Source organism: Microtus oregoni, unplaced genomic scaffold, assembly GCF_018167655.1.
Source record: "Microtus oregoni isolate MIOR12 unplaced genomic scaffold, Mior012 000012F_ref0000307, whole genome shotgun sequence".
Classification (NCBI taxonomy): domain Eukaryota; kingdom Metazoa; phylum Chordata; class Mammalia; order Rodentia; family Cricetidae; genus Microtus; species Microtus oregoni.
In genome coordinates this window covers 5,041,266-5,064,919 of record NW_024543071.1, presented here as the reverse complement: position 1 = coordinate 5,064,919, position 23,654 = coordinate 5,041,266, and the positions used below count along the sequence as shown (strand labels likewise).

General features: G+C 49.5%; 1 protein-coding gene across 2 annotated transcripts in view; it reads left to right on the top strand.

Annotated features, from left to right (window-relative positions):
• The first annotated feature begins 959 nt into the window (after positions 1-959).
• The window catches only part of Habp2 (hyaluronan binding protein 2), a 33,211-nt gene continuing 10,516 nt past the window's right edge, over positions 960-23,654 (top strand). Inside the window, exons 1-5 of one of the 2 annotated variants that reach the window (XM_041661396.1) lie at positions 960-1,093; positions 10,645-10,681; positions 20,309-20,416; positions 22,517-22,624; positions 23,357-23,473. In XM_041661396.1, the coding sequence (XP_041517330.1) occupies positions 1,037-1,093; positions 10,645-10,681; positions 20,309-20,416; positions 22,517-22,624; positions 23,357-23,473 (427 nt within the window). In that variant the 5' untranslated portion in view covers positions 960-1,036. The remainder of the gene's footprint in view (positions 1,094-10,644; positions 10,682-20,308; positions 20,417-22,516; positions 22,625-23,356; positions 23,474-23,654) is intronic. The other variant, XM_041661397.1, reaches the window with a different exon arrangement.

Here is a 23,654-nt window from a genome sequence, read left to right as displayed (position 1 = left end):
GGAGTTGGAGTTCACTGTGGTGAGCAATTGACTTTCGGAGGTAGGAGCGGTCACTGGAGCAGCCCCTGGCTGAGCACTGAGTGCATGCGCCCTGTGGGATGGCAGAAGAGAGAGGTGGAGCACCAACCCGTGGATCACTTGGCTCAATTTCAAGCCCGCATTGCAGAATTGGGCTGGAGGATTCCTGGAGCCTACGGATAGATTACTGTGGACAGACAGGAGCTGGGGAATCACGTCTATTGATGAGATCAATTGAGTCCACAAGCACCCACCCTCGTCCGGTAACTGCTGCTTTCCATAGCCCTACCTGCAACCTGTGCTGCTAACTAGAGAATGCTGGAAACAGCTGTCCCCAAAATGAGCACCATGGTTGCTTTTCCTCCCGCTGATCAAAGACGTCTCCACCTAAAGGGGGAAATAATTAAAAAGTAAAAACCTTATGTAATGAGGTTTTGGGAAGAAAAAAAAGGAAAACTTTTGAAGCCAACAAGCAACTGCGGGCAGCAGTTCAAACAATGTTTGTCAACAGCAGTTCGGCATCCTCTAATTATCTTTCATGAATATACAGTGTGATGTTATTAGGGGCCCATCCACGCCTTAGCTCTGGTTGAGATTTGAAGATCAGAACTCTACCAGTATTCTCAGAGGTGGCACAGGTTCTTGCCTGATCTGGAGCCCTCTGTCCTGTGGCTGATGCCAGCCACAGAACTGAAACTCAACAACCCTACATGCACCCACAAGCCTTGGGCTCTTTATTCTGACCGCTATCTTTGGAAACTCTTTTTTTTTTTAACAGAAGACAAGGCACCCCTTGACTCTGCCCAACCCCCCAAGTTACCATTTGTTTAATCAAGATAGTTGGTTTGCAAAACATTAAACAGTATTTGATGCCTAGTTAATAATTTGCATCCTCTTCATTTGTTCCGGAATCCTCAGAGACCAACATCGCCACCCCCACTCCGAAAGGCATACACAAGAAAAGAAATTGTAGGGAAGGCAAATCAAGAGGCCTTCAACGGCACAGCTGTCGGTCAGGATGCTGGAGCTCCGTGTTCTGCTGCTAATCGCCCTCCTGGGGAAGTCAGCCACTGGGGTGAGTGGTCATTTCAAATTTCTGTGGTTGGCAGACTATGAGGGTTTTAGCAAAATCAAGCCATCTGGGTTCGAAGCAAGAAATGTTAAATTGGGCAAGGCTGGTGTTGCCAAGTTGAGTGCTCTGACTACAAGAGCTTCCCCAGACCATCTCGGGGACATATGCGCAGTTTCGTAACGACACGCGGGTGACATGAGTCTCCTGCAGCAGAGCCTCCATGAAGTCATTCCAGCAGAGATAGCTAGTGTACACAAATGTCCTACGGTGTGGATGAAATCTGGTACGCACCTCAAGGACCCCTTTGTCCCTACGAAAGCAGGTGGGGGCACCAGCCCTAACATACCTGTCAGACTCTCCAGCTCTCCCAGGACACTAAGAAAAGAACTCCTGGGCCCCAGAAGGTTCCCTGGTGGCTGAAGGGAGCCCAGCAAAGGGTCTACTTAGATGCATCCAACTCGAAGCCCTGTGACTAGTACTTTTCTTGTCTTTTTTCCCATGACCATAGTAGACGGGCCAAGGAAGATGAGCCAGGGACCAAGGGAGTTTGTGGTGGGTGAGAAAGGGAAAGCTGTAGAGCTTTGACTAGGGCAATGGAGACCTTTGGGTTGAGATAAGTAAGGGAGATGCTGGCTGGTCTGTGCCACCCCCCAAGTGTGTGCACCCCTAGTCTGTGCACCCCAGTGGTGCAACTGCCAACAGGATCTTTGGGGAAAGGGAGGAATTGAATTTCTGGAGTCTCCATGCTGGCTATAGACTAAGGCTTGAGTGTTGAGCCTTGGATCCAGCAATAGTTTTGACTTTGTCACAGTAACTGGAAAATGTAGCCGAATAACCTCCCTGAGCCTCCAAGCAAAGGCCAACAACCCTCTGCTCATTTGGTAAAGGCTCCCAATAAACCTTAGCTCTTTTGCTTTTTTTTGTCTTGTGGTGTTGGTGACCAAAACCAAGATCTTTAGTGTGCTCCAGGCACACTCTACTGTTGAACCAAACTGCCACCCTAGTATGAGCTCTTCCCGTGGATAATGTCCAGATGTGTGCGCCTTACCTATAGGAGACATGGAAGGGAGAGGGTGCAAGCAAGTGTAAACTTCTTGCTTCTCATTAAGCACTTTTGAGTTGTATTTCCCTTTGCGGGTGTTTCCTGAGGGAATGGAATTAATTGCAGCCTTGCTCATTAGCACTTTGATAAGATAACATCTTTAGCTCCCCCTCAGTTACTCAGCTCAGAGCCCTTCCTTCGTCCCAGATGCGGTTTCCTAGGGACTTGTCTTAGAAAAGATTTTCTTGCCAGATTATAAGGTGGACAGATGTGGTGGCTGCAGACAGAGATGGCTATCTAGCCAGATGATCTGACTGGTGATTGCTTGGTGGCACCTGGAGCTGAGAGCGGCTGTCCCCCAGCTGTATAGAAAGGCAGGCGCAGTTATCAGAGGCCCAGAGAAAGCACCAGCAGGAAACAATTGATCCTAAAGTCTGCAGGCAAGAAGGGGCAACAGGATGGTTTGACGTTCACAAGGATAATAGTCCTAGCTCCCCAACCTTCCCACAAATCTTTTTTTTTTGTAACAGCCAGGGAACTTTTAGGGTTATCAATGAAACTGTAAGTCAACAACGGATAAAAGAGAACATATGAGGCTAGCCTCAGGCAATGAGCTTGGTCTACTCCAAAGAAAGGATTCGTGCCTGTCGTACATTTTCTTACCCCAATGTGTGCCAAACAGATGGCTGGGGGGGGGGAGTCTTTTCATGTTCTGTGACCTGGCACATTACACCCAGGACAAAATAGTCACGTTGGATGCTTGGGAGAGTTTGGGGCTTCGTGGGGAGACAAAGCCACATAGCCTGATGGACTGTGGGGCCTTTCCCACCTACATAGCTAAAAATAATAACCAGTTTGTCTCTGAGCACTCAGGAAGTTGAGGCAGGAGAACTGTGAATTCCAGGCCAGTCTGGGCTCCATAGTGAGTTATACAGGCTGGTCTGGCCTATGCAGCCAGATCCTGTATCCGTAATAAAATAATAATAATGAACTGATCGCATATGGTGGAGTAGGCCCTCAGTGCCAGCCCCTAAGTTTGCTACAGATTGGTTCACGGCCAAAAGGACCCAAGTCATTGCTGCTGTCACTGCTCTCATTTACACATACAGAACTAAGCCCCGTAGCTGGGGAATGGCACAGTGAAGTTTGAAGCCTTTAGAGGACAGGCCTGGGTCCCTGAGTACCGTCTAAGTACTTAGGGACCTAAGTACATCTCTTGGTGCCTGTGGTATTAGGGTGCCCACATCCTAGCTGGAGGCACAATTTGCAGGGGAGAAAGTAACGGGGCTTTGAAGCAGAAAGAAGACCAGTGCTGACCCAAGGGGCGCCAAGTGCATCTTGTTAACTTATTCTCAGGATCGTCTCTATCAGAGGCTCTCCTTCAATAAACCTTTTTATCACCATCATCTTCACTTGATTCTCTCTCTCTCTCTCTCTCTCTCTCTCTCTCTCTCTCTCTCTCTCTCTCTGTGTGTGTGTGTGTGTGTGTGTGTGTGTGTGTGTGTGTAGATCAAAGAACAACTTCTGGATTGAGTATCTCTTTCCACCCTGTGGGCTCTGGGGATTGAGTTCAGGTCATCCAGCTTTGTAGCAAGCACTTTCACCAGCTGAGTCGTCCCCTTGGTCTTTAACTGAGATTTTATTTAGAAAGCACAGTCACGGCTCCGATAACGTGGCCATGAACTCCAGATACCATTCATAGGTCTTCCTGTCTGGTCTGGACTGGTTTGTGCATACCTATCATACAAATCATTACAGTGGCCAACCCCAGCATAGCTGTGTGCTGTTTCCCTGCTCTCCAAAGAAGAAACAGGTTTGGGGTGATTGACTCTCTTGTGCCAGACAGAGTCCCTCTGTCCCCCATCCTTACAGAAAGGCCACTCGACTGCCAAAGAGCCCGGAACTGCCTTAGAAATCTCTTCAGTGGTGACTCTTAAAATGGTCGGGACACACAGGCTTGACCACCAGGAAATTTCACTTCTTCCGGGGTCGGAATGGGAGAATAATGCTTGTCAGCCCTGTCCTGCTTCAGGGAGAAACAAAGATGCTGGTTTCTGCTGCTCTGCACAAAAGGGACTCACGAACAAAATGCTTGTTTGTTTACATCGCTGTACTATTTCACTTCTGGAATCTTCCTAGGGACTGAAGCACAGAATGGCCCGTGTAGACCCGAGATTGCAAACCGAAATCCATTCTCCGGCTCACAGTCCAGCTTTGCTCATCGTGTAGGGCAGCCCACAGAGCATTTTCTTTGTCTTCTAGCTGCCAGGCAGCATTTGAGAAGTCCAACATCTCAGTTATAGACAGAGCTCACCGAGGTTTCATAAAAACTGCATATTAGAGTAAAAGTGAGCACACATTCCTGTGCACACTGTGAAGGGGGGTGCACGAGTCTCCCCAGCCTATGGCTCACCATTCTACACCTTCATACTTTACTGAGGGAGGGGGGAAAGAGGGGCAGAGAGAAGGAGGGAGGGACAGATAAAGAGACAGAGGCAGAAAGATGGAGAGAGAGTGTATGGTGATTACTCAAACATGCCATAGATGGTAAAGTATTAGTGCCAGTTTGTAGTGGGCCACTCCCCAGTCTCAGCACTCAAATCTACATAAGCCCCAGGGCAGAACCTGGGAGCCACCCTTTGTGAAACCCCTAACACCCCAGAACGTAGTCTCTTTCATGCCTAGGGGTCCCTTCCTCTTCTCCAATCTAGGCAAAGACTTCTGAATAAGGAAAGGATTGAATTCCACTGAAACTTCTCACAGATTTAAGAGGGGGAGGAAAAACAACCCCAAAAACTTGATTGCAAGCAGGAGTCCAACTCATTAGCTCTGCAGAGTACCCTGGTATTTAGGGAAATCAGGTCGCTGAAGCCACCTGTGTGTATAAGCACAGATATATTTATATTCTAAATGCATTAGGATTTCCAAAATGCAAAAGAAATTCTGCTGTCACAGAAAAACAGCATGGCAGAAAATTCAGCAGCCGGGATTTTAAATAAAACATGCTTTCTCTTCATAATTAATATAACAAGGTTTCCTGGCTTAGAGTTTGGCAAGGATCCCAGGGAAAAACGGTGGGGGAGGGGGCTGATATGACATGCTTGTGATTGACCCAAGAAATAAGTTCCTGGAACACCTTGTGCCGAGAGGCCCTCCTGGTCCTGGCCCTCCCACACTCTGACCCTCCCACATCGAGCTCCTCCCAAACCATGCTCCTCCCACACCATGCTCCTCCCACACCATGCCCCTCCCACACCCTGCCCCTCCCACACCATACTCCTCCCACACTCTTCCCCCCTACACCATGCTCCTCCCACACCATGCCCCTCCCACACCATACTCCTCCCACACTCTGCCACCCCACACCATGCTCCTCCCACACCATGCTCCTCCCACACCCTGCTCCTCCCACACCATACTCCTCCCACACTCTGCCCCTCCCACACCATACTCCTCCCACACTCTGCCCCCCACACCATGCTCCTCCCACACCCTGCCCCTCCCACACCATACTCCTCCCACACTCTGCCACCCCACACCATGCTCCTCCCACACCATACTCCTCCCACACCCTGCCCCTCCCACACCCTGCCCCTCCCACACCATACTCCTCCCACACTCTGCCCCTCCCACACCATGCTCCTCCCACACCATACTCCTCCCACACTGCCACCCCACACCATGCTCCTCCCACACCATACTCCTCCCACACTCTGCCCCTCCAACACCATGCTCCTCCCACACCATACTCCTCCCACACTCTGCCCCTCCCACACCATGCTCCTCCCACACCATGCTCCTCCCACACTCTGCCCCCCCACACCCTGCCCCTCCTACACCATACTCCTCCCACACTCTGCTCCCCACACCCTGCCCCTCCCACACCATGCTCCTCCCACACTCTGCCCCCCCACACCCTGCCCCTCCCACACCATGCTCCTCCCACACCCTGCCCCTCCTACACCATGCTCCTCCCACACCCTGCCCCTCCTACACCATGCTCCTCCCACACCCTGCCCCTCCCACGCCGTGCCCCTCACTGTGCACCAAGCAATTTGAAAATAATAATAGCAATAAAATTAATTAATCGACAATGATATCTCATAATAGTGTTACTAGCCATTCATTGACTTTTACCACACATTTCTTCTGGTTCAAACTTCCTGAAAAGCCTACCAGGTAGGGCCAGCATCACTGATTTCACAGAGAGCAAAACAAGCTACAGAAACGAGGATAACCTGTCCAAGATGGTGCCCTGGCAGGCCAGCGAGCTGCTCAAACTCTTCTGTCCATAGCCAGTTCTGTGCTTGTAGCCATGGTGACATGAGTGGTCACTCCAAAGACTACAGGTCTGTTTGATGTGGACCCAGAGGTGTCAGGCCAGAGTGTGGCCTCTCAATCCTGCTTGTGCCAAAGTGTCCACCAAGAGAGGAAGTTGTCTCTTCCTGGAGACTTCTCTTCAAAGGCTCAGTCCTGCCAGACAACCAAGTAATTAGACTTCAGTCATGGTTGAATCCACTTCAGAAACCGCCACCGCCTAAGCTGATATCCTAACACTCTTGTTACAGACTCACCTTTACCTACTTCAAAGATTTATTTTTAATACTTGTGTGTACATGAGCGTACATGCATGTGTGTGCATGAGTGTACATGCCTGTGTGCATTGTATACGTGAGTACATGTGTGTACATGAGTATACATGTTTGTATGCATGTACACATGAGCATACATGTATATGCACATGTATGCATGTGTGTATCGTGTACATGGGTATACATGCATGTGTGTGGACATGAGTGTACACGTGTGTGCATGTGTGTTTATATGTGTGTGCATAAGTATGCATGTGTATACTAGTGTACATGAGTGTATAGTGTGCATGAGTATACATGCATGTGTGTGCATGAGTGTCCATGCATGTGTGTGTGCATGAGTGTCCATGCATGTGTGTGCATGAGTATCCATGCATGTATATGTGCATGAGTGTCCATGCATGTGTGTGCGCGTGAATGTACATGCATGTATATGTGCATGAGTGTCCATGCATGTGTATGGACATGAGCATACATGCATTGGAGGACAGAGGTTGGTATCAGATATCTCTTGTTCTCTCCATCTTTCTTTTCTGTTCTCTGAAGGGTGGAGTTTTGGGACACGTAGCCCAGAGTAGCCCAGAAATCTGAGAGCTCTACCTACCTCTGCTCCCCGCGTGCCGGAATGAAGGACACGCTCTACCTACCACACCAGCTTCCTTGGCTCTCTCTGAATCTGGGGCTGACCTACTCAGCCATATGGCTGGAGTACAGGCTCCAGGGGTCCCCTGTCCCATCCCTCAATAGAGGGACTCCAGACACATGCTACCACACACCTAGCTTCCCATGTGGGCTCTTAGGACTTGAATCTGTGTCTTTATGCTTGCATGACAAACACTTTATTGACTAAACCATTTCTACAACCCTGGGATTTTCCCTAATTGAGGAAACTGAGACAAGAAGCTGACCAACAGCTGCCCAGGAGAAAGCTGAACCCCCAGTTTCCTGGGCCAGGCACTTCATGCCTAAATGCACAGACTGTGATTAGGAGACATGTGACATCAACTCCTGGTCTCCACATGCATGCAGCTCATGCACACACACACACACACACACACACACACACACACACACACACGGGCAAAGGGCAGAGTCACCAGGCCTGCCTTCTCTGGCCCCACCCACACCATGGGATCCAGTTCTCCACAGGGCCTCTAGGCACTGCAGTGTGAGAACCACAGAATGTAAACCATGCTCTGGTTCTAGAGACGTTTTCCCTTCCTGTCTCCTCTCCTCTCCTCTCCTCTCCTCTCCTCTCCTCTCCTCTCCTCTCCTCTCCTCTCCTCTCCCGCCCTGTCCATGTCTGACCACTGTTATCACATGAAGCCATTCCCAAGCCATAGGCGGGAACCCAAGTAGGACAACCTCGGGCCTTGTTAGCAGAAGAACCGCTTGGAATCCTTCTGAGCCACTTCCCTGGAGCTCCTCTCTGTAGAGGGCGTCCCCCAGGTCTCCAGGAAGGAATCCATCTGAAGAGATTGCTTGCCAGCACCTTCTCCTGGGGCATCCGCCCCACAGGAGCCTTCCCCTCCTCACCAGAACATCAAGGCACAGCCACACTGAGCCTAGCAACTGAGTCAGCACTGAGCACATTCTGGGCCAAACTGAGAAGCCTTGTGGATACAGAGGGAAGTGGCAGCACTCTGGGCCAATCACAGCGGCTTTAATTTCTTCAAATGGAAAATACCAGCGTGCTTTGTCTGTGAACTGCACCCCAGCCCCATGGGCTCATTTTTGAACGCTTTGGTCCCCAGTTGGTGACTCTTTTTTCTGAGGTTACAAACAGAATCTCTGGGACATACACTCTAGCTGGCTGATACGGGCCACCAGAGGCACGCATTGAAGGTCTTACTTCTGGCCCGCATCCCTACTCTCAGCGCCTGCCACCACAGAGCCAACACTGCACTAGCTATCCTGATGGACTGCGTCCCCTGAAACGCTTCTGACGTGTTTGGCCCCAGAGCTGTTCATCCCGTGACTGCAAGCGTGTTGAGGACATGCGAACTGGACCCTCACGCCTCAAGGGTAGGAGGAACATGGGGTAAGGCAGCTCTGGGGAAACCAGCACGACCCTTATAAAGACTAAAGACAGAACAGCAACTTGAAGCAGCAGCTTCACATCTAGGGGCACATCCCGAAGGGTTGAGAGTGGCCATGTGAGCCGACAGAAACTCCAGCATCGAGAGCCCTCTCTTCTCCCAAGCTGCTCTTGGTCATAATATTTACCACAGCAAGAGAAACCAAATCAGGCCAGTGTGGGAACGCAGTGGCTCCCAAACTCCGACATGATGGCTAGGAATAAGGACTCTGGTGGAAAATGGGCACTCACATTCCAAGTCTGTGTTGCTGCTTTGGGGTGAATTGATAACTATAGTATTGGAATGAGCCTTGGAGAACAATCAAGACAATGTATACGGAAAAGGTTATCACCGCCCCTGGTTCACTGCCAGCTCTCAATAATTCGACAAGCACTCCATTTTCTTATTTGTTTCTTAGCTACGTCCTGCCCCCCCCCCCACACCACCTCCTTCACTAATTTTCATCCTTGGATTCTCGAGTCCCAGAACCAGGGGTTCCTCTGCTATTCCCTGACTGTGGAAAAGCAGAACAGAATGATGGGATGGAAGGGGACAAATGGTATCCATTCTTCCTGTTTTGGACACAGTGGAGGTTGGCGTCTGAAAACCGGATACCAGCCTGGTGTTAGGCTGGCTCCGTCTGGCACCACAGCCTCCCTGTGAGTGGAAAGAGGGTCATAAAGTGAGCTCGGAACACTTGCAGGGGCTGGAGGGCTGGCTGGCTGTCCAAAGGGCCAGGCTGGCTCCACAGGGAAGCCTCTCTAGATCAGTGTCATTCCTTCAGCTGCTGTGGCTAGAAAGGACATGTCTGCCACCTGCTGGCTCCAGGCAGTACAGCATCAGCTGTCTCAGGCTCTAGGTGTAGCAGGGTTTGAGACCCTTAACTCTGGCACTAGGCTTACAGGCTTCTCTGAGGAAGGAAGTTTCTCAGGTCCTGCCCACTGCTCAGAGAGAGCAGCAGCCCACCCTGTTCATCTCAAATAGAAAACCCCAAATGCTGTTTCCCTGGGTAGAGAGCCCCAGACCATGGGTTCCACACAAGTTCGATGGCGAGAGGTGAGGCAGAGCAGGGAACCAGATCTGAGCTACAGTCGCTGGCTGTTCTGGGGGTGAGGTTGGAGGAGGCAACACTCCTTCTCAGGGGACCCCCCCCACCTTCCTTCCAGCTTCTCCTCAGCACTTTTAGGTGGTCCCTGTTTCCCCAGGCCGGAGATACCCCTTTGTTCCTCTCCCCACCTCCAGTGAAACCCATGTCCCTGTCTCACTCCCTGTAAAAACAGGGCTGGGGACCATAAGGTGACTAAACAGAGGCTCAGTCCCAGATATCAGAAATCATTTTCCATCTTTCTTTTTACCTCTTCTCTCCCTGAGATTCACTTTGTCACCACTCAAGCCTATAGGAAAACTAAAGAGCAATCCACAAGTCTCTTCAGGGCAGGTGTTGCGCTTTATCCCAAGAACACTGGGAAACCTCTGGAGAGTTTCCCCATCTACAGAGACAATCACCCCCCAAGAATCACTTAGACTTGAGCATATAGATCCTAAGTGTTCTCCTCTGTGGATGGGGTTGTCATGGGAACATGGTGTAACCATGCCACTCACGGTCCGGGAACAACTGATTAGTTAGTATTGTGACAGATTCCAGGGAAGCCATTTTCCAACAGGTATGTGCATGTAAGGGGAAGGGTCAAGGTGTGTGCACAGGAGAGGGAGTGCCTTCAAGCCTCTCCCTCAGCATTCTCCAGTGTGCCCGTGTCTGGGGAATGGTGATTTCTGTCTTAGAGCACCTGGGGAGGGGCCGGCATCTCCATCACACACTCACTGTGTTGTTTTGTTTTTCAGTTTTCATTGATGTCCTTCATTGCGCCCCCAGACCCAGGTGAGTGTGCCACCACCCAGGCTTCCACCAGCCTAGAGCCGGAGCATAGACGTGCTCAAGGGACCTTAGGACTAGCCTGCCTCCTGGGTATCACAAAACCTTTGAGAGTTTATCCAGAAACTCTGCATCTCTGTAACATTCAACACAGCTTTGAGTTGCCAGGCTCAGCCATCTAAGGGAGAAACACTCAGAGAAAGGAAGTAACTAGCTTCTCGTCCATTAGTGACTGTGGAGAAAAAGGGCTTGACTGAGCAAGGGGCCACCCTACTTACTCCACTGCCACATGGGGAAGCCAAGACCCGCAGCTCCAGGACGAGCTACCCCAGCGATGCCCCCCACAGCACCAATACCTCCACCGCTGTCCTTGGGCTTAGCCAATCCAGAAAAGCCCTAGAAGTCTCAGACTGATAACAAGGCACAGAGCACTGAGAGTCAGGCAGACCTGAGGGAGATGCCATGTCCCGCATTGATGTGGTGTTAAGATTGCATTCAAAACTGGGCATGGTGGGATGCTTCTATAATCCCAGTACTTGGGAGATGGAGGGAGGCAGGAGGGTTGAGAGTTTGGGGCAGGCTTCAGCTGCTCTATAGCAGGTTTGAGGCCAGCCTACACTATAAGAGACCCTGTCCCAAAGCAAAACCAAAACAACCACAAATACACAAAATGATCCAATCAAAGAGGTTGTGTCGTATAGTATCCAACACACAGAGAATTCTCCCATCTGTGACAGCCCCATGAACACAGCTGTTTCTCATAGGCTCTCTGTTGCTCCCAGATTCACTCTGTTACCTTGAACACTATAACATGAACAGGGCCAGGCTGCTTGTTTGTTGTGGTTTTTGTCTGGCCCGGTTCCCCACAACAGTTTAGTCCCAAAGAAAATCACACATAGGTCTCCATAAATTATAAGCTGATTGGCCTATTAGCTCTAGCCTCTCACTGGATGACTCTCACATCTTGATTAACCCATTTTCCTGATCTATGTTAGCCATGTGGCTCAGTACCTTTCATCAGTGGGGCAGATCACATGCTACTACTTCGGTGATCTGGGCAGGAGTGGGAGGAATCAACTTCCTCCCTCCCAGAATTCTCCTGTTCTCATTACATCATTTCTACTTCCTGTCTGGTTTTTCCTGCCTATATTTCCTGCCTGACCAATCAGCGTTTATTTATAACATGATTGACAGAATACAGACAATTTTCCCGCACCAGAACACTTTATTTCCTCTGCCTAGTGCCCACACCACAGTGGGCCGCACAACACAACACCTGCTTGAGTCTGGGGTAGAAATTCTTCTCGCTGCTCCAAGGGCCCCAAGGCAGACATCCCCACGGATAATAGACTGAGTTGGTTATGCTCAGAGGACCAGAGCAGGCAGCCTGTACAGGGAAGTTGTGGTGCAAGCTTGCATCAAGGACTTACTTAGAACAAAGACGATACCCCACTAGCCAAATCCTGATTAGCCATCAATGTTCTCCAGAAAAAGAGTTCTGGCTAGGAAGCCAGACCGTGGCCGTTCTGAGCAGGTGACCCAGGTCTTGCTCCATATGCTCATGGGATGGGGTAGAAACGTGTGAGCACGGACTGCAGAGGGAGTATGCAGCCTTTTCCAGAACACGGCAGAATGTGGGAAGGAAGGTAGTCCAACTGCCCAGAAGGCCCCAGTTCAGACTCCAGGCACGTGTGGAGTTCAAAGAGAGGCCAAGGGCAAGGTTGGAAGGGCCACCATTTCCCCAGCCTCAAACACGCTCTTGAATCTGGGGAGGGGGGGTCAGAAAGACAGGACTGTGGGTGCTATGGAGTGAATAGAGAGAGAGAGAGAAGGAACATAGAGGAGTCAAGGGACCCAAATTTCAGGTGTCTGAAAAGCAGTTCCACTTGTGGTCCATAGTTGACCTGCGGGGATTAAGCAGGGTCTTTATGGGCCAGGGAGATAGCTCAGTGGATAAAATGCTGACTTTAGCATGAGAGATGAATCCAGAACCCATGCATATGCTAGATGGCCATGGTGGCAGCCATCCTGTAATTCTCACCTTGGATGATGGAGACAGGGGAACCCTGGAGTAAGCTGGTTAATGAGGCTAGCCATATCAGTGAGCTCTGGGTTCGATTCAGAGACCCTGCTTCAATGAGCAAAAGGGAAGAGCAACAAAGGATGATTCTTTATATCCACCTCTTTCCTCCATCCACAGGCGTATGCTCACACACAGAAATGGGGGAAAAATCAAGAGTCGTCTTTACCACAAGGCACTTTACTACCATCTTCTAGAACATCGTATACTATGTCTACAGGGAGTTTATGATACCTAGGAATTAGACAATGAACCAGTTGAATAACTGTAACGACCCTGTAGACAAAGAAAAGAGTGGATTCATTCATTGTGTGTGTTCGTATAAGGCTTTAGTTGAATAGATCACAAAGCATAGTGTCCGAGTTGACCTACAGACAGGAAGAATCTCCTAATATTAGAATAATCGAGCTGATGGGTTTGGGGGGGCCAATGAACTCCCCAACATCAGAGGCATTTAAGGCAAAGACTCAAGTTAGTAAACAACTCAGACAGGAGTGGACAGTGTGGGGTGCAGTATGCCAAGACCCTAATCTCTACAAGGACCGTACAGATAATTTCTGAGAGTTTGATGAGGGAAAAGGAAGCCGCCGGCTCTGGGTCCTAGAGTCTAACGCCAGGTGCTCTGTTGGCCTCCGGCTGTGGAGTGAGACAGTTAGATTTCAAGCATAACCTCATCTGCTCCCCTGGCGCACGGGGCTGTTCTTTGATGAAATTCATCAACTCCCTGCTCCCTTCAGACAACAGCATGACGAAGAGACACCCGCTCATGCCCTCAGGCAAGCTGCCTCCTTGGTTGGTCTTACTGGTGCCAGGACATGGCAAGGGCCTTGACAGAGCAGAAGGTGCCTGGTCCCCAGTCCCCAGTGGGTGGGAGAGGAGGTGGCCATCAAAAGCCCAAGCTCTGCCCATCTCCCTAAAGCAGGTGACACACAGCCTGTAGGCCTGCGGAAATGCATCTTCAAAGCTGCCTTGGCTCTGCCCAGCACCACAGGCTGTGCCCATCCATCAGCTGTCCTGCCGTCTGCCAGCAAGGCTCTCGGCTGTACTCGCCTGCCAGCAGGGCTGGAAACGTCACATGCAGGCCGACAGGGCTGGGGTTTGGGGAAGGCCCTCAGAGGAGCCAGCTGTGGCACAGTGATGGATGGAGCCAACTGGGATGACATTCCAGGGGTTTTCATTCCAATCCGCACATCTGGCAATCTCCTCCAACGGAGCAGCTGTGAAATTCCCATGGCACTAACTGTGAGCTCTTTCCAAGAGGCCCTCACCACGAACCACAGGAATCCTGGAGAGGGCTGGCGGGTCATGTGCTAGCTGAGGATTTCCTGGTGCAGACTCCTTCCTGGAAGCCAAAAGGTCAAAGGCTTTCTAACCTGAGCCACAGAGATGCCAGGCTCATGAAAAGACATGTAGGACTTGGAGTTAGGCACACCTGGGTGCGGATGCCCTTCTGTCTGGGTGTTTTGATCTGTAGACGAGGAATGAGGATTACCTCACCATAGAGGTTGACAGTTAAGTGAATTTTTGTTCGTGTATAATTGCATAGAGTACTGACACATAGAAAATATTTAATATGTAATAACCTGCCAATGAAATCATTAGTGTCAATTCAGGATACCCCCAACTCTCTTCAAAGTTATTTCCAGCTAGATTCTGATAAAGTGGCAAGGCTGTAGGATTTCCTTTTACATCTAATATAAAAGCCTCAGAGTTGCCCTTTCTCCCCAAGGTTCTCCCTTTTCCAGTAGTTCAGAAGAGGTCTCAAGTAACTTGAATTCGAACCCTTGGCAGTCTTTGTGTGTGTGCATGCATGTTTATGGGCTCCAGAAGGCAACCTCAGGCATAGCTTTTGTTTGTGAGATAGACTCGCTCTCTCGCACTTGTGTGTGTGTGCACGTGTGTGTAGTGAGAGCTGCGGGCAGGCCTGCTTTTCATCCCGCCTGGCTCCCACACGGCTAGCTTTACACCCATAATAACAACACACAAACTGTATTCTTTTAAACCCTGCCTTGTCCATTATATCTAGCCTCTTCTTGGCTAATTCTCTCATCTTGATTAACCCATTTCTAATAATCTGTGTAGCACCACGAGGCGGTGGCTTACGGGGAAGATCCAGCATGTCTGACCTGGCGGCTGGCTCCATCGCAGTCTGACCTAACTTCCCTTCTTCCCAGAGTTCTATTCTGTCTACTCCACCCACCTATGCTCTTACCTATCCGGCCAAGCAGTTTCTTTATTAATTAACCAATGAAAGCAACAGATAGACAAATGACCTTCCCACATCACATGTGTACCTGAATATAAGCATACATGCATGTTCACGTGTGTATGTGTGCATGTACATATATGCTGCCATGCTGGAGGTCAGAGGACAGCCTCACCTTACACTTTGCTTGATGCACAGTCTCATATTCACATTCATGGCAGGCTATCTGACCCACTGCCACGCACAGTGCCCCTGTGTCTGCGCTCTGTGCGCTGGCACTCAGTTCGCGAGCTTTGGGCAAGGGAGCTGGAGGTTAAAATACACAGACACACACAGACATAGAGACAGCGACACGGGTCATCCTTAAATTCCCCAAGAATGCCCCCTTTATGTGTTCAGGGGCAGATTATATAGAGATAGCCACGCCCCAGCCAAACCCACCAGAAACCACTCTCCTGCCATCAGGAACTCCTGAAGGTCTCATGCTCAGAGCAGCTGTAGGCACTCAGATCAGGGGATTACAAGAAATTCAGGATCTGGGGTCTCACTGCTCCCAACAACCCACGATTTTCTGAGGATTCTGAGATGGGGCTCTCATGGGTCCGGAACACAATAGTAGGTTAGCCTGGCTGATCAGTGGGTCCCAGCAATCATGCTGTCTGTCTCCTCGGCACTAGGATTACAAATTTGTGTACCCCCACACTCTTGCTTTTTAAAATGTGGACTCTGGGGATTGAATTCAGGTTTCCATCCCTTGAAGGAAGGCCCCTTACAGCTACTTCTCCAAAGCAGTTTCTCCAGTCCACCAGAATGGGACCATATTTCACATCCCTTTCTACCAAGAAAGCAGCTGGACAACTTTATAGACTTGTAGAGAATCATCAGGAGGTCTTAAAAAGCGCAAATATCACCCCTTTTCTTCCTAAGGTCCCCATTCACACTGCTTCAAGCTGAGCCAATCAGAAGCAGGGAGGCTTGGTCACAGGGAATATCTTTTGCAGAGGGCTCTGTGCTGGTTGCTTGGGGAAGACAGAAGAACAGAAGTGGCCTCGTTTTTAAGACTCAGGGAAACAAATCCAAAATATGAGTTAAGCCCCAAAGAGAAACAAAGAGGTTTGAGCAAGGACAGCCATACCCCGCAGCCAACAGGTCAGTGAGGAATGCCCTTTATCTTAACCCCCAGTCCCACGGGCAACGCAGTATCAGTCAAGCTCTATGTGAGTGCTGTTACTATTATTGCATGATAGAAGACCTCAGACTTGGAGATGTCAGTCAGTAACCATGTAGTTAGATATTAGCTCCTTGGGTCAGCAGTTTCACCTGGGTTCTGCTGGGCAGTTCTGGTCTAGACCAGGTTTTGCTGATCTGAGCTGGATTCCCTTGCATCTTCAGCCAATGAGAGGTTGGTTTGGCATCTTGTCTTGCTATTGGCTGGCTTTTTCATGTCTGAGGCTTCATCTTGTCATGCTGCTGACTTGTATGATAACGTAGGCCAGACTAAGGGGTCAGGAGGGTCCAGGAAAGTGGGCAGAAGGAGCAGGGGAAAGAGGAAGGAAGGGGAGAGGAGGAAGAAGCGGGAGAGAACAACCGCAAGGTTTCTTGGGGTCAGCCTTAGAGCAGACCCATTGCTTCAACCATAAATGCTAAAGCAAGTCCCAGAGTCAGCCTGGACCAAGGGGAGGGAAATGATGGGAAGTGCAGTCCTGCTGTCGGAGAGCCAAGATGCATGGAGGGTGGAGATGCATTGGGGACCTGCTTGTCATCAGAGGGGCTCAACCCAAGTCCATACCCAATACTGAAGGTGAAGACACCAGGGTTCCCCGTGGCCACACCCAACTTCTGCTCTACAGCATTTTTCAGTCTGCTCATTTTGCTTCCTTCCTCGAGGCTCCTCAGACTGCAGATTCCTCTAGGATGGGGCCACATCCTACTCTTGTTGGTCTCTCTTTATAACTCTCCATGTCCCCAGAGCCTTCCACTTGTGTTGAACACTTCATCCATTGTTGGTTTGCTTTAACCTGTTCACACGTGCCGTAGGACGGAGTGCCAACAGTGCAGAAGGGGTGGGAGTCCACCCAAGTGGAAAGGCCTTGGCGACATGCCTGTGCAGCCCGCCGCCCCCCAGCTGAATGGCTTCTTCTTCTATGGTGATCCAGAGCCAGTAAGATTTGCTCAGTCCATTTCAGTCTGGACCTGGGACCCTCACAACCTGGAGGGACTTCCTGTCTTGCTCTGAGGACTTTGATCCAGAACTGGTGTGTTTCCACTCTTCTTTTGCTCACCGACAAATGAGCAGACTTTGCACATAGGACTTGACTGAAGTCCAAATCCTACACCAGGCGCTTTGCCCACCCCCACCCCTCAAAATGTCACAGTATTCCACACATGTAAGCATCTCCTCTATTTCATGTGATTTTTAAATGCATGTATGCAGTGTATGACTGGTAAGTGAATGTGTACAGATTTGTGTGTTTGATTTTATATGTGTGGGTGGTGTGTGTATACATTTGTGTGCACACGCCCATGTGTATGGATGCAAAGCGCATGTGCACATATTTGTGTGTTTCATGCAATTGTGTGTGTGTGTGTGTGTGTGTGTGTGTGTGTATTCATGTAGAGGACTGGGGTTAGGGTGGCCAGCTTCCTCTATCACTCTCCATCTTTTTGTTACTCTTTGTAGTAGAGTCTCATTGGACATAAACCTCACCAGTTCAGCAAGAGTAGCTGGCTAGTGAGCTCCAGGAATCTCCATCCCCAGCCCCCAGCCCTAGGATATTGGTTTCTGCCTCCATGTTTTGCACACATAGGTGGGAGCTATCTGAGCTCAGGTCTCATGCTTGTCCTGAAAGCCATCTCCCTAACCACCAGTCGGGGGGGGGGGGGTGGTGTCAATAACACAGTCCAGATTAGCCAATCTGTTCTCCAGCTTGCAGGACTATTGAGAGGGGTTCTAGGAGCTCTACAAAAGACTCTCATCTATAAACACATGTGAGAAAAACAAAAGGAAGTCCTCCAGTGAAAACCAAGATAAATCGACATTGCAATCAACCTTCTGTCTCCTCCAAATATCAGTCTGAAATCTTTCATGGCCAACTTGAAAAACCATTTTCCCCTCTGCATCTCTTCCCCTTTCTCTGCTTTATCACATTTATGGAAGGAAACTTTATGGCTCCAGGAAGACAGTGGTCTTATCTTTAGCCTAGATCCTCATCTCTGGAGAGGTGGCCTCTTCTGGGAGCATTTTCATCCTGGGGAAAGCAGCCAGGGAAAAATAATGAGCAAGCAAAGAGAGTCTTGACTTGACACCACGATAAATGAGGTGAAACTTTGCCAAGGAGCCAGAGTTGGTGCATCCAAAAAAGAAATAGAAAGATAATTCCATTTTAATGGGAAATATAAAACAGCCATTGTGCAAAAGTCAATTTTTTAGAAGCCATAGATGTAAGGACTGTAACAGAGTGATGGGGAGATGCCTAAGACAGTGTGCTTGGCAGTCAGCTGGATAGGGAGCGGTCCTCCACGCCATCACTGCCTCTGTTGGGTTTGCCTTTCAAGTCAGCTGTCTGCCTTCCCTTCTGCCTCGTTACCACACATCTCTCTGGAGAGCTCCCTGCAGCTTCCTCCGCCAACTTGCCATCCTCTCATCAGCAGAAAAGGTCAAAATGAACCCAACTTTCTCCCAACTCCAAACTTCTCTGCCCCAGCCACAAATCCTTCGGCATCTTCCGAGACTCCAGCTCAGACATGTGCACATCTGCTTGTCCCAGTCCTATCTAAACGAACTCTCCATTTGCCGGCACCATCGCGTTCTGTCTCCATCAGTAACCAAGGTCCAGGAACAAGCTGAGGGTTGTACTTGGGTGGCTGTTAAGTAGCCAGTTGGACATTCACTGGGGATGGTTGTGTGTGTGTGTGTGTGTGCGTGCACACGCACGCGTGCGTGCATACAAAGCAATGGAAGGAGGTAATTAAAGCAACTGAGCACCATCATTGAGCTAGAAAGACATGGCGGTTGTACAGAGACAAACTTTAGTTTAAATCTAGCTGTGAATTAGCTAGGTGACCTCGAGCACATTGCTTATTCTCTCTGGGCCAAAGTTTCCACAACTTAAAACACGGCCAACATTCACTTCCCAGGTTTTTTTGTTCTGTTTTTGAGAGAGGGTCTGTTCCAGCCTGGCCTCCAACTCTTTCTACAGCCAACGATGGCTTGAACCTCTGATTCTGGTGTGATAGTTTTTATTGTTGACTGTCGACATGGCAACTTCTGAACTTGTCCAGGAGATAAGCCTGCAGGCACACCTATGCGGGATTATTTTCCATCTAGGAAAGCTCATGAGGGAGTATGTTGACAGGGCTCATTGAAGTGACACCATGTCCTGGCTTTAGACCTAGACTGTCTAAATTGGAGAAAGTGGGCCAAGTGCTAGCTTCATTCACCCCTCTGTTCTTCTGATTGCGGATCCAATGAGACCAGTGCTTCAGGCTCCCGCTGCTGTGACTTGCCCACCCATGGTGAAGTGAACCCTAAACCATGAGCCAGAATAAAACCCCCTTCCATAAGCTGATTTTGTTGGGTTTCGGTTATTTTTTTTTTCACAGCACATTGAAAGAAAGTAAGAGCTGGGATTACAGGTGTGTACCAGCATCCCACTTCATAGAGAACTGGGGTCAAGTCTAGGGTTTCCTGCTTACAACACAAACGCTCTACCGACTGAGCGACATCCCTGGCCCAACCTCCCAGATATTTATGAGAATAAATGAGATGGTACCTGTAAATGTTTAGCACAGGGCCCCATAAAAGGTTAACAGTAAGATTAGTTGCTAAATGCTCTGTGGATTGAGTGAGAGATGCTTGCCCAAAGAGGAAAGTGACAAGTGTCTTGGACTACATTGAGCCAAGATGGCTTAGTGAAGTCTCGTGGAGAAACACTATTCACAAAGCTACCAGTTAGGCACTGTGATGGCAACATGCGCCCTAGCCCTGGTAGACCCTGTGTAGAACTGTGAAGACCTGAAGCCCACAGGATGCTTCCTGCTGTGTTTACAGCTAAGAAACCCAGGGCATACAGTAGGTGTACCCGAAGGCACAGTTGGTAGAAAGTTGGCACTTGGTCTCCTTCTCCATTTCTAGTCAGGTACTGCCATTCCAAAGACCAGCATTGCACTGCTGGACCAGAACATGGCTCAAGTTAGACACCCCCAACCTGACCTTCGTGTCTCTCTGCATCCCTGGGGAGAGCTCAAAAGACATGGAATTCCTCCTTAAGGGAATGTAGCTCTCTGGGAAGAGGTGTCCCCTCAAGCCTAATGACTAAACTGTCTTCTGTCCTTCCCTGCCCTGCAGATTGGACGCCAGAAGACTATTACAGCTACGAGCATTCCAGCCCAGATGAAGGCCCCAGAGTTGTACCTACCTCCCCTGAGAACCCCGATTGGTACTATGCAGACGATGGTGGGTGCCAATTGGAGAGGGAGACCGTGACTGAAGGAACTTATGTGTGACCATATGCAAGGGCCTTTCTCTGCCCTCTCTCTGGCTGCATAGTAAAATGGTATTGAAGACCTCTCTAGGGTGGATTCCTCCCGTTGAGTCCTATATTATGAGGACAGGGTAGGTGCTGAGAGGCATCTACCCTCGAGCAACAGGCAGAGTAAGGGAGGCCAAGAGAGGAACGGACTTGGCCAAAGTCACGCAGTAAGGCAGTGCCTCCTCATCCAGCTCTCCTGACACTGAGAGACGTCAAGTCCAAAGTCAGTTCTGTGTCTTTGACCTCAAGCTTAGTCCTAACTGTGCAGCAGAATCTAAATTATCTTTGAGCATTTGGATTGCAGCATTGACAAATACAGCTTTGGGGCTTCCCTTGCTTTTCTGTCTTTGCCCTTTTTCTTCCTCTTTTTCTATTTAGAGTCTCTGTGCTTGCACGCGCGCGCGCGCGCGCGTGTGTGTGTGTGGTGTAAGTCTGTGTGTATGTTAGAGGGGTGTATATCTGTACATGCATGTTCTTGTACATGTGTGCATATAAATTCTAGCAGGCAATCTCTGATGTTCTTCCTCAGGAATCATCGATGCACCTTGGTTTTTGAGTCAGGGTCTCTTACTGGCCTTAACCCCACCTTGCCAGCTGACCTATGATCGCCACTATACCAACTGATCAGTGAACCCCAAAGTTCTTCCTGCTTCTGCCTCCCAGGTGCTGGGATTATAAGTATTTGCTACCATGCCCAGTTTTTTATTCAGAATCTTTTTACATGTTAGTGCTTGTGTGTGTATAAATGTTTGTGTGTATGTGTTTGTTATGTTTGTATGTGTGAGTGAAGGTGGTTGTATATATGTGTTTATGACTGGTTGTGTGTGTGTAATTATGTGCATGTATGTGATTGTGTTTGTGTGTGGTTGTATGTGTATATATGTGAATGTGGTTGTGTGTGTACATATGAGTGTAGTTGTTTGTATGTATATATGAGTGTGGTTGTGTGTGTATGTATGCATTTGAGTGTGGTTGTGTGTGTGTGAGTGTGGTTGTATGTGTTTGTGTGCATATGAGTATAGCTGTGTATGTTTGTTTTGTGTGTATATATATATATATGTGTGTGTGAATGTGGTTTGGTGTTTGTTAGTGAGTGTGTATATGTCAGATGGTTGTGTGTATGTCTGTGTATTCACATATGTGCTGTGGGTTTATGGCTCCTTAGACTGACCAATCGGACAAAAAGGAAAATAAGAAACTGGGTTCAGGCAAAACCACATGACTGAGTCAAGAGAACACATGGAAAGCCCTTAGCAGCTGGTATAAAAGCTGTGTTACTGCAAAGTGGCCTGGAAGGCAGGGCCAAGATACAGGGCACCAGGAGAACATCAGAAGAGACCATCAAAACAGGAGCCAGGCCCTGGGCTCCTACTTCCTGAACCAAAGAACAATGAGTAGAGCGAAGGACAAAGAATTCCCCAAGGGAGGATCCATTCAGACAACCATGAAAAAGCTAAAGGCACAGATGAAATATGACAAAATCTAACTGAACAAGGAGTTGAAGAAAGATGAAGGCCACTGGGTCACTTCCTCTGTGCGTCGATTCTCTGTCACCCCCTTGCCTTTGCTCCTCTCTCCTGATGTTCAGAGAGCCCGTGTTTCGTGAGGGGTGGGTTAGCTTTGCACACTTCTGCCTGACCTCCACCCCGGGCACTGTGAGTAGGGGAGGTCTTTGGGCTTGTGAAATGCCTTTGGCTTCAGAGACAGACACCAATGTACTCCCAGCGAGGTGGGAGGAGAAAAACACTCGAGAGGAAGGGGACTTTCTCAGTGAGAAAGCCTGGTCCAAAGCGGGGCCGAGGGAGACAGTCACAACTCTGTCTGCCTGCCTCCCCTCTTACTCCCCGGGCATGGGACTGCAGCTGCCCTTGATCTTGAAGGATGATACATGTTTTTCCCTTTGTCCAAGCAACAGTTCTATTGTTAATCTCTCGTTTGGGGCCAGAGGCCGACATTAGGTGAGAAGTGGGGCTTCTCTTTGGATTCCCCCCTCTCTGACCTTGACTTCTGCTTTTGTGTCTTAGATCCATGCCAGTCCAACCCCTGTGAACACGGTGGGAACTGTATCATCAGAGGGGACACCTTCCATTGTAGCTGCCCAGCCCCCTTCTCAGGAAGTCGGTGTCAGAACGGTGAGCCCCTTTCTCTCTGTCCCCTCTGGGTTAAACGTGAAGCCCTTCAGCCTCTGTCTAAAGGCACTGGGAAAGCACTGAATGATCCTGGGGCAAAGGTTATAGTCACATTTCTTTGATCAGGCATGGTGATGCCAGGTCTCTGTGTGAGCACAGGTGGCATCTGTGTGTTCCTGCCGCCATACTGTGTCTTATGGGTCCATTCTGTAGAGAAACAAACGGAGGCTAAGAGAGGGCAAGAGACGGCATCTACTCCAAATATGGCCCAAACTAAGAAATTTGCTTTTAGACAAACCACAGCAGAGGAATAGGATCCTCAAATGGTATGACAGGAAGGTCTCAGGGCACATAGGGCCAGTTTGAGAGAGGGTAGGCAGAAGGCATAGACCTGCCACTGGCCACACAGGTTAGAATGTAAGAGAAAATCAGAGAGGCCAAGGGCCCTGACTCCTGCCCTAGTTTCTTCCGTCCAATACCCTGCTGGCATCTGCATATAGAACCCTTTGTAGGGCTGTGCATCACTGAGAATAACGACACAGAAAGAAACCTTGTTTAGGCTAAGAGAGAAACCTTATCCTTGAACAGCCTGGCACTTAAGACTGTGGACGAAGTCACAGACACAGTCTGCTGCTCCTACCTCCAAAACTGGGGTAAGCATGTGCCCCGCTAGGTCAAACGTGCACCGCCTGATGCCCTACCCTCATTCTCTTCTTTTCTGTTTATCTTGTGCAGCCCGGAACACGTGCAAGGACAACCCGTGTGTCCACGGTGAATGCCTCATTACCCAGAAGCCTCCGTACTACCGCTGTGCCTGCAAACACCCCTACACAGGGCCAGACTGCTCCCAGGGTAGGTGGCAGAGGTTCTCTTCTCTGCAGATTGCTTTCTTTGCTCTAGCGTGTGCCCATGGCGACTGCATCTTACTGTGTGGAAGTGGGTGGAAGTGGAGCTGGGTTTTGTGACACTTAAGACAGTCCTCTTAATTATGATTTTAAAACATGTAACCTTCCTTGGAGAACTCAGGGAGAAT